The sequence below is a fragment of the Lycium barbarum genome, chromosome 6 (genome assembly GCF_019175385.1).
Source record: "Lycium barbarum isolate Lr01 chromosome 6, ASM1917538v2, whole genome shotgun sequence".
NCBI lineage: Eukaryota > Viridiplantae > Streptophyta > Magnoliopsida > Solanales > Solanaceae > Lycium > Lycium barbarum.
In genome coordinates this window covers 83,273,169-83,283,628 of record NC_083342.1, presented here as the reverse complement: position 1 = coordinate 83,283,628, position 10,460 = coordinate 83,273,169, and the positions used below count along the sequence as shown (strand labels likewise).

The following is a 10,460-nucleotide window of genomic DNA, read 5'->3' as shown; positions in this document are numbered from 1 at the left end:
GTCGTTTTCCACTTAAAGCAATAATTGTTGTTACCTCCCACTAATTAATACTCCATCCGGATAAAATAAAATATTTACTTAGCTATTTGTACAAAAAAATATTACTATTTCAAAAAATTATCTTCTTTTCTTTTTTAACTATAAATAATTTAATTTTATAAGATAATTTATAACAACATAAATAGATTTCTTTTAAACTTTACATTTCAATTTTTTTTCATTATTTCTTAAATTTTGTGTAAAATCAAATTACCTGACACTAATTAATTAGTTTAGTGCATTAATGCAATGTTAATCTATCTTGTTGTGCCATTAACGACTCGAATTATTGTTTGATCTCCTCAGTCATCTTTCTTTACTAGACAGCAAATTGTGGTAAATTCCATTTGGTTGAACCATTATTTGGTTTCATATTTTCTAAGGTATTTAGAAAAGTATTCATCCATTAACCTTATCTTGATCTTACTCTCCTTCAAACCTTCTTCCTTGTTATGTGATGTTAAGTTTTACCAAATCCTTTTCAATTTTTTGCAAAATTAGTTTTTCGGCCAAAAACCAAGAAAGAACAGTCTACTTTGAGTGGTTTTTCAAATAAAGAAAAGGAAAGTTTTTCTTTCTTGGTTTGGTTGGAAAACAGTTTTTGCAACAAAAAGAAAAAAAGAATTTAAACTTTTTTTGTGGAATTTCTTTTCAAATTTATGAAGCAAACACAGTATATATTTCTTTTTCTTTTTTTAACCCCAGATGTCTTTTTAATTTCCTTGATGGAATTAACCTGCTTTTAATTGTAATTGTAATTATCATCTCTTTTACTCCTTTTTAGGATTGGATCAGAAATTTAAGATATAAAACGGGCGAAAGAAGACAAATACACGCAGGCACATTGATTGTTAGACGTAAGTTGGTTTCACTTGTTATCTGTAAGTCAAGTTCTTAAATTGCTAGAACAATTACATTAATTCATTTTTTACCTTGATAACAATTACTTTTAATTGCTTTTGTTGTGAAAGTTATTTTTCTTTTTAATTTGATACGTGTCAAACTAACCATTCTCTCATTTTTACTAGTCGAATAATGATTGATCAACTAAAAGTTCATACGTTGGACTTTATAATTTAATCCTAAATTTAAGCCCGTTTCATGTGGCACCTTCCGAAACTAGAAAATTTTGAACAATTACTTACAGAGATGGTTTTGGGGTATATTAATGAAACACTATTAGCACCAAAACACCTTTGTTAGCTTGTGTTTTATTTATTTATGCCATATTTGAAACCAGGAGAGAGTTATGTATTACTAGTCAAAACCTCAAGGGAAGTTTGTGAAATTTCACGTAACCAAAACGGTACGAGGTGTATAATCTTTCACAAGTATTATAGCTTCTAACAGTAGATATTGAAAGACATGAATAAAATGTTGCTCTTAATTAATGAAACTAATTTTCCAAGAATTTGGTGAACTTGCAGGAATATTTTACTTTATCTACAGAAGATGGATCATAATGACATTGAGGATATGTTAGAAAACCTAAGAAGGATCAAGAGTCGAGGTGATCTGAATAGCGTCAAATTTGATGAAATTGAGAATCTTGAAATGCATCTAAGATTTTGGAGAACCTTTATGAAGTACCATCACGTTCTTTCGCCTGATTCCTTAGTCAAAATCACAAAGAGAGCCAAATTGATTGTGGAAATTCTTCACTCCGTTTTTTGGTGGAATTCCAGATGTATGTGAAACTAACCATAATGTGGAAAGGCTTTTAACACAGTTGTAGGAATTCATTGAAGGAAACACCTGTTTAAGGTACAGTTATGAGTTGAATGATTCCAATTTATCGGAAGATATGGATTGCCTCAGCAAGAATCTAAATGATATACTCATGCGCTCGGAAATGGTTAGGACTGACCCTTCTTTGACGAATGGACATATCCTTAAGTTGAACTGGTTTTCAAAGCAAGTGAAAATTATTCAAAAGAAAATGAGATTTTTGAGATACTTATACGTCAAAGAGATAAAGGGTTACGTTAACCATGAGAAGCTGGAAGGTTTGGAGACCCAAATCCTGTTCATGGCTGATAATGTAGGATAGTTTTGTCTTGGTATTTATGTTTATGAGGTTGAAGACGACGATGATATAGATGAGGATGACGATGAAGATGATCTCTTGTATAAACCTCCGTATCTATTATGCTTGATTGTGCTAGTGGAGCTGGAAATGAAGAAGATTTTCCTTGGTGAACTGAAGGCTTCAAAATTTACTCAAGCAAGAACGTTCATGGACAAGATATTGCCAAAAGGATTTTCACATCATCTCCACAGGCTGCTGGTGTATCTCAGAGACAAAAAGCATGACAACTTTCCTAATTATGTCTCTGCTCAAAATATTGATGTGGCAATAGAGTTCTTGTTGATTTTTCTTGTTGATGTGTCAAATTGTGTTATTAATGGTAAAACATTGAATGAGATCTTGGAAAATGTTGGAGCTATAGTGGGTGATGTCCTATATGTAATTCAAAAACTTCTTCCTAGCTCAATAAACAGCGATGGCACTAGCAAAATAAATGTTTGCTCAATACAGATATTGGAGAAAACTAAAGATCTAAAGGCACAAGTGAAGACGTACTACAAATCCTTAAAATTCACTGCATCTCAGTTTCCCACGGTTGGTGGATTGAGCTTTCTGGATTCCCTTTTAAGGAAATTTAGTGAGATGCTGAAATCTGAAGCAGGTTTAGATTTCATGAAGAAACCTCATATTGGTATATTCGAGTAAGAGCTGTCATCTCCTATATCCATTTTAGAGAAGGAGCTGTCATCTCTATCGTCTATTTTCAGAGAGGTGCACCATGAACATGAAATTCTTTAAGATCTTCATAGGCATACTATAAATTTGGCATATGAAGCTGAAGTTGCTATTGACTCTATTCTTGTTGAATATAATGCTCTTAGGCATATTTTTTGCCCACTTCCTAGAATCTTAAAAGAGGTAAAGCATATTAGAGCGGAGGTGACCAAGATGTGGTCTGAGAGTCTTGCTCTTAAGCCCTGCTATGTGGTAGAGCCATCTAAAGGTTTGCCAATTCAACATCGCAATCTTGTGAATGATGAGGAGATAGTTGGTTTTGAACATGAAGCAGAAAAAATAATTGAATATCTGATTCGAGGTACAAATGAGCTAGATGTCATCCCAATTGTAGGGATGGGGGGACAGGGGAAAACAACTATTGCTAGAAAGGTGTATAATAATGACATAATTGCTTCTCACTTTGATCGTCTAGCATGGTGTTACATTTCCCAGACGTATAATAGGATAGAGCTATTAAAAAAGATCTACAGACAAGTTTGCCGTTCCGAGGACGATGTAGATAAGGATCCGGATGATGAACTTGCTGACATGTTGAGAAAAAGGTTAATGGGCAGGAGATATCTGATTGTCTTGGATGATATGTCGGATGTTAAGGCATGGGAAGATTTAATATTATCTTTCCCAAATGGTGAAAACAGAAGTAGAATAGTCGTAATAACCCGACTTGAGAAAGTGGGTACGCAAATCAAGCAAAATACCGACCTTTATTTCCTTCCATTCCTCCCACCAAAAGAAAGTTGTGAATTGTTGTGGAGAAAAGTATTCCAAAAGGAGTGTCCCTCGCCTGAACTATACAATGTGAGTTTAGCAATTCCAGAAAAATGCAAAGGACTCCCTCTGGTAATTATCTTGGTTGCTGGAATTATCAAAAGGAAGAAAATGGAAGCCTCTTGGTGGCATGAGGTTAAAAATTCTATGCTTTCCTATCTTGGTGAGTCTGAAGATTATAGTCTTTCGACTGTGCTGTTAAGTTATGATAACTTACCCGATTATTTAAGACCTTGCCTTCTATACATGGGCATGTTCCAGGAGGATGCAAGAATTCCAGTGTCTAAATTGATAAGTTTATGGATTGCCGAAGGCTTCGTGCTGAACATTGAATCTGGAAGATTGGAAGAGGCAGCTGAAGGTTGCTTGCTGCATCTCATTAGCAGTAACATGGTTATGGTTTCAAGGAGAAGATATAACAGTAAAGTCAAATACTGCCATGTTCATGATGTCGTGCTTCACTTTTGCTTGGAGAGGAGCAGAGAAGAAAAGTTTATGCTGGCGGTGAAGGGGCATCGAAGCCAATTTCAACCTTCTGATTGGAAGGAAAATAGACTGAGCTTTAGTTTCAGTAAAGCTCAGTCTATTTTCAACGATGCGAACTTGAGGTTGAAATCTTAACCACGGAAATCCTTCCATCAACATTTGAGGTCACTGATAATAACCAATGGTTTATTTTGGAATCCCTTCCCTCAGATTAGTAAATTGAGGCTTCTTAAAGTCTTGGATTTGAGTTCCAATAGAGTGGATCGTTTGTCGTCAACTACATTGAATCCACTAATTCACCTTAAGTACCTCGCAGTTTCCACAATTGATTTCGATTTCCATCCAGAATCACATCTGCGCCATCTAGAAACTTTTGTAGTGAAAGGAAGTGGTCGTGTATTGTTGCCAGCAATTTTTTGGCAAATGGAAAAGTTAAGGTATATTGAGTGTTATGCTTCTTTTGATTTGGAAAACAATAAGCAGAGGATCTTTGACGAATCATCTATGGTGGAAAATTTGAAGATATTAAGGAAAGTTGAATTTCCAATTGAGATGTTGATTGCATAAATGTGTTATCACAGAAATGTCCTAGTCTTCAAGAACTTGAGATTAGTGCTTTTAGCGATGAATTTTATTCTACAGAGATTTTTAGCTATGAATTTTATTCTGCGCAGAGTAGTACCTCCAGTTTCAATTTGGAGAGCCTTACCCAGCTTCAATCACTTAAACTTTGCTTTCGTGGTAGCAATATTATTTTATCCGAGTTACACTTGCCTTCAAATCTAAGGAAGCTGGTACTTTATGGTTCTCATATAGTAAGCGTGGCTTCGTTAATTGCAGGACTACCATGTTTGGAGTATCTCCAATTAAAGGATTCAAGACTTGAGTCGGAAGAGTGGTGCCTCAGAGATATCACATTTGATAAACTTAAGGTCTTGAAACTGGTGAACTTAGGTATCTCAAGTTGGGATGCCTCAGAGGCATCTTTTCCCCTGCTTGAAATTCTTGTTATGAAAGGGTGTTTCCAGCTCGAGGAGATCCCCCTTAGCTTTGCAGATATTCAAACACTGGAACAGATAAAGTTGATTGCATGGTGTAAGAAATCTCTCAAGGATTCAACACTGAAAATTAAGGAAGAAATTAAAGAGGTTGAAGGATGTGACCGTCTAGACGTCATTACCAAAGTAAGTAGAAGCAAACTCCTATGTTCTGTTTTTGAGTACCAATGTTCTTCTAATGTGCAAACAATATGCTCAATACAGGGTGCTTGGTGGCATTGACTCAAGTGCTTGGCACAACAACATGGTACGTTCTTTTTTTCTTTTTCTTGATTAGATGTTTGCTTTCTCTTAATTTCTCCATGCGATCTTAATTTGATGATGATGTGTTTGATTCGACGGTTGCTTAGACAAGTGCACAAAGCACAAGCATAAGTGTTGCAGCAATGCTCATAGAAGAATTAGGTCATCTTCTTTTGTCTGTATGTTTCATTCTATGTATTGCACCTACGAGAATTAGTTTGACCGGCAAAGGGTCATATATACCCCTATAATATCCCAAAATAGTTGTGCGTATCCTCCATTTGCTTTTTCGATGAAATGTACCCCCGCCGTTAGCGTTTTGGTCATATATACCCCCGCATCTAACAGTTCCATTTAATAGGGACACGTGGCACGATCTCACGGCTCCAACCATTTTTTTTATTTAATCTAATTTATCATAAAAAAAACACAAAACAAAATAAAAAATTGAAAATTAGAAAGTCTAATCTCCGGTGAAGCTCCACCACCGGCATCCGACGACTACAACGGTATATTCATAGATCCAAAATTAAACTCACTTTGAAATCTGCCCATAAGGTTCATGAACTCTACAATTAGATTCTTGCATATGAAAATGGTGGCCGAAAAAAAATTCAAAATGGTGAAAAATTTGTTGGAATAAATTGTGTATTGATAATTGAATCTAAAAATTGTAATTAAAGCTTGTCTTGAAAAGCTGGAACGTGAAGAAAAAACAGAAACTCCATGGACAGCCATTAATGAAACTTGAAGCTTCAAGTTCAAGGTTTGGGTTTCGTCAAATGAGCTTTGTTTCTAGTGAATGTTATTGAAAAAGATCGGTTAAATCTTGAAGAATTGATATCTGAAATTTGGGATAATTTGGTGAAGAATTCGGTGGGTTTTTGGGTGAATTTCAGTTGAAAATTAGTTGGAGAAGAAGAAGAAATCCCGCATTTTGAATTTCAGAAATAGCCACATTTTTAAGAAATAGCCCTTTTCTGGTTTAAAATAATTTTTAATGATAAATTAGATTAAATAAAAAAGAAAATGGTTGGAGCCGTTGAGATCGTGCCACATGTCCATGTTAAACGGAGCCGTTAGACGCGGGGGTATATATGACCAAAACGCTAACGGCAGGGGTACATATCATCGAAAAAGCAAACGGAGGATACGCACAACTATTTTGGGATAGTACAGGGGTATATATGACCGTTTGCCATAGTTTGACTTATTAATAATTCTCATTTCATTTGTCTATATTTTCTCAAAAGGCGAGCTCCTCTTTATTGGAACAGATTTTGAACACAGATTGTAAAGTTTATTTAGACTTAAAAACCTTTTGGTCCCTTTACTATTTTTGTTTTCTTCTTTGTTATAATTATCAATCAACCAAATAAAAACAAAAAGAGAGAGATTTATTAGAAAACCTATTTAAGTTTTTCCATATATTTCTTGCTCTCACAGTTGTGCTGATTTTTAAGTACTGCATTGAGGTTAAATTACCTAGCCATTCTAATGCACTGCCTGGTCTCTAATAAGAAGATTGTTGTACTTTCAAAATCAAAGATGCATAACATTAACAAATTTCCAGCAGTGCTATATTTTTCTTTTTTAAAGGAACACTAATTAACTATTTTTCTCTATCTGGTTCTGCATGGGATAATAAATGCCATAGGCAAAACTTAATTACATGACACCTTTAACCTGCATCCTGCTGATGTTGGGACATTTCTATGTGAGAAATGTCGAGCAATAGTATCAGTTTCCACAGTTATCATTTACTTTTTTTTATATCATATAATTGGCAACAGACATACATAACTAATAGATGCAATGCTCCTTAACTAACTCTTTGCGTAGCTAAATTGCTTGTTTGGAGTGAAAAAGCCCCATCAAATATTGGGAATTAATAATCTTGAAGTTTAAGCTAGACTGAGTAAATTGGATGATTTAATTGTCGCAACATTCTATGAGAAGACTCATCTCAGCTAAATAAATCTTAAGCACGTCTGTGGTTTCTTTATACTTCAGACACGGCCTTGCATATTTGTAAGTTATATTGGAAGCTTTTATTTGGAATAAGGTACAAGGCATTCTTCTTTTAATTGATAGCTGAATAAACATAATCTGTTTTGACTGATTAAATATTCTTTGGGACTCTGCATTGCAATAGCTAAAGATTTGCAATCTTACTGAATTGCATACCAGTAAGGTATGTAGGCTGTGGTTTCTACATTAGGCTATAACTGAACTACATGAAACAGGTTGCCTTGTTAGTGGTAGATTTCAAGGGTTATGGCCTTCACCAACTTTTTGAATTGTAACATTCCCGCATATATTTATTAGAGAAATTTAGGCATCATCAGATGTTCCAGACGTAGATTTTATTTTTGAATTAACAACATTAGTTTCCACAGAAGCGGTGCTTTGACCTGAAAATGGTGACGTCAACATTGAAAAATGAAGTAATAGATCCAATAAATTAACTTTTTTATATATAAGCACTTTGATGATTGTACCTTCAAGAAGAAACGAAGATAAGTGATGTACCTTAAATAGTAGTTTCTTTTAAGGGGTTCAATTGTTGATTTGATCAAATGCTTCTTTTCTAGACCTTGGGTGCAACTATGGATGTAGTTAAACCAGCAAAAAGGGTGAAGTGTGGCTATATTTGGACTGGAAGCTTCAGGCCTTGCTGTGAGTCTCCGTATTGCAAATCACATTAATGATCTACCTTTCTTCTGTTTTGTTCTTTCCCTTTTTTTACTTTAAGTAATCTTATTATTTATTTGATCCCATTTGATCAGGCTGCTCTGCTGAAGGAGCAAGAATTGCTGGTGCTTCAAGGATAATTGGTGTTGATTTAAATGGAGTAGAAGATTCGAGGAAGGTAATTAATTAAGTTGTACCTACACATGTGCCAATGCTATAAAACTTCTTGTATCTTCTACTTTCTTGATCCATTGTCTTATTTAGTTCCTTCCTTATAGCTTGTCTTATTGCAAAGCAACTCATTCATGAATTTTACCTCTTTTCTACAGCTAAGAAATTTGGTGTGACAGAATTTTTGAACTCAATGGATTCTTTCCCTAATGGATCAATTTGCAACAAAAGAAAAGAGGCATCCATGGGTCAGAAATTGATAATTATTTATTGGATTCTTGATTGCTTGATCGGTAATTGTTGAGATGACTAATGGCGGAGTCTACAGGATTCTTGATTGCTTGATCGGTAATTGTTGAGATGACTAATGTCCGCAGTAGCGTGGAACGTACTTGCCACATTGATGCTATGATTTCAGAATTTGAATGTGTCCAGGACGTATGTTTATATCAGAATTTGAATGTGTACGTTCAAATTACTACATTAATTTTACAGGAAAATAGATGCTAATGAACCTTATAATTTCAGGGCTGGGGAATGGCTGTTCTTATAATTTCACACCCTATGAACTTATTGAATGGAAGGACTCTCAGAGGAACCTTCTTTGGAAACTACAAGCGTCATCAGTCGTCCCGGCCTTCCTTCTGTAGTTGAGAAACACATGAACAAGGAACTTGAATTGGAGAAGTTCATCACTCATAAATCCCATTTGCTCAGATCAACAAGGCTTTTGAGTTAATGATAATGAACAAGGTCCGCTATCGATCTATTTTTGCATTAAGACAGTGCAGAGTCCAAATAGTTTAAGATTTATAATAATGGAAAACAAAATGCAGCAAGCATAAATGAGCATAAATGAGACTGATAATTAGTGTAAATATGTAGTAAAAGAATATTTTGTAAATCTTCTATTTTAGGTTAGTATAGTTTGTATCCTAATAGGACATTGTAACTATGGTATATTTACCAACTCAATCAATGAGAATAATCACGGAATTAATCTCTTTCATGGTATCAGATACTAGGGTTTCTTTTCCTTCTCTTCCGCTGCCCTAATTCTCCGACGTCCTCTACTCACTTTTCCGACGTCTTCTACTTCTTCTTCTTCGATTTTCGTCCATTTTTTCTTGCCTTCCATCAATGGCAGACACCAAGTTCCATCCTGCTTTGGCTGTCTCCAATATCAAGAATCACATCCCAATCATTCTTGAGATGGAAACGGATCATTATTCGGCTTGGGCCGAATTATTCAAACTTCATGTCCGGTCTCACCGTGTCCTTTCCCACATTCTACCAACCGGAAAGGAGAAGGCTCCTACCACCGACGACGAAAAGGAGTTGCGGTCCACTTTGGATGCCACGGTACTTCAATGGGTATATGCAACCATCTCCACGGACTTATTGCATACAATCATCGAAGAAGACCTATCGGCAAAGGAGGCCTGGGATCGCCTCCGTAATCTTTTTCAAGACAACAAAAACTCCCGTGCCGTTGCTTTGGAACATGATTTCTCTCATGTCAAGATGCGGGATTTTCCAAACGCTTCGGCGTATTGCCAACGTCTCAAGACCTTGGCCGATCAACTTAAGAGTGTGGGGGCTCCGGTGACCGACAACCGCCTCGTTCTCCAGCTGGTGGCTAGACTCCCAGAGGCATACAAGAATTTGGGTACCTACATCCGCCAAAGTAAGCCTTTCCACCATTCTCCGAAGCTCGGTCAAGTTTGTGCCTTGAGGAAAAGGCGTTGGCTGAAATGCACGATGACTCGCCCGCGGCTATGGTGGTTAATTCCAAATGTGATTTTGATGACTCTTCTCATCTGGAAAATTCTGGTCGTTCTCACCATCATCGGGGCAAAAATAACAACAAAAACCGCGGCTCTAGCGGCGGGAATAATAACGGCGGTGGCCGTGGTTCGGGCGGCGGCAGTGGCAGCCGACGCCATGGAGGACGCCCCTCAGGTGACCAGCAGCAGTGGCAACAACCCTCCTCACCGTGGCAGTGGGGTTGGATGCCTCAGTGGGCTCCCCCTTGCCCGTATCCTACCACGCAGTGGGCTCGGCCACAGCAGCAGTGGCAGTCGCCATCTTCTTCGTCTGGCCCGAGGTCGCTGGCCCAGCCTGGCATTTTGGGCTCGCGACCACAGCAGCAGGCATATGCAGTCGCGGGCCCC

At 36.7% G+C, this 10,460-nt stretch overlaps 1 protein-coding gene and 1 pseudogene across 1 annotated transcript; both read left to right on the top strand.

Annotated features, from left to right (window-relative positions):
• Nucleotides 1-441: 441 nt before the first annotated feature.
• On the top strand, nt 442-9,608 carry LOC132644413 (putative late blight resistance protein homolog R1A-3; annotated as a pseudogene).
• On the top strand, nt 8,031-9,025 carry LOC132644116 (alcohol dehydrogenase 1-like). The gene is made up of 4 exons (XM_060360675.1): nt 8,031-8,100; nt 8,211-8,293; nt 8,411-8,579; nt 8,871-9,025. The coding sequence occupies exons 1-4, from the start codon at nt 8,031-8,033 to the stop codon at nt 9,023-9,025; spliced, it is 477 nt and encodes a 158-aa protein (XP_060216658.1).
• Nucleotides 9,609-10,460: the final 852 nt, after the last annotated feature.

Bases quoted from the DNA above. Each gene is read 5' to 3' on its own strand.
- LOC132644116 (XM_060360675.1), top strand. From the start codon at position 8,031: ATGGATGTAGTTAAACCAGCAAAAAGGGTGAAGTGTGGCTATATTTGG. The intron at 8,101-8,210 runs GTGAGTCTCCGT...CCATTTGATCAG, and splicing joins TGGAAGCTTCAGGCCTTGCT to GCTGCTCTGCTGAAGGAGCA. The intron at 8,294-8,410 runs GTAATTAATTAA...CTTATTGCAAAG, and splicing joins GAGTAGAAGATTCGAGGAAG to CAACTCATTCATGAATTTTA.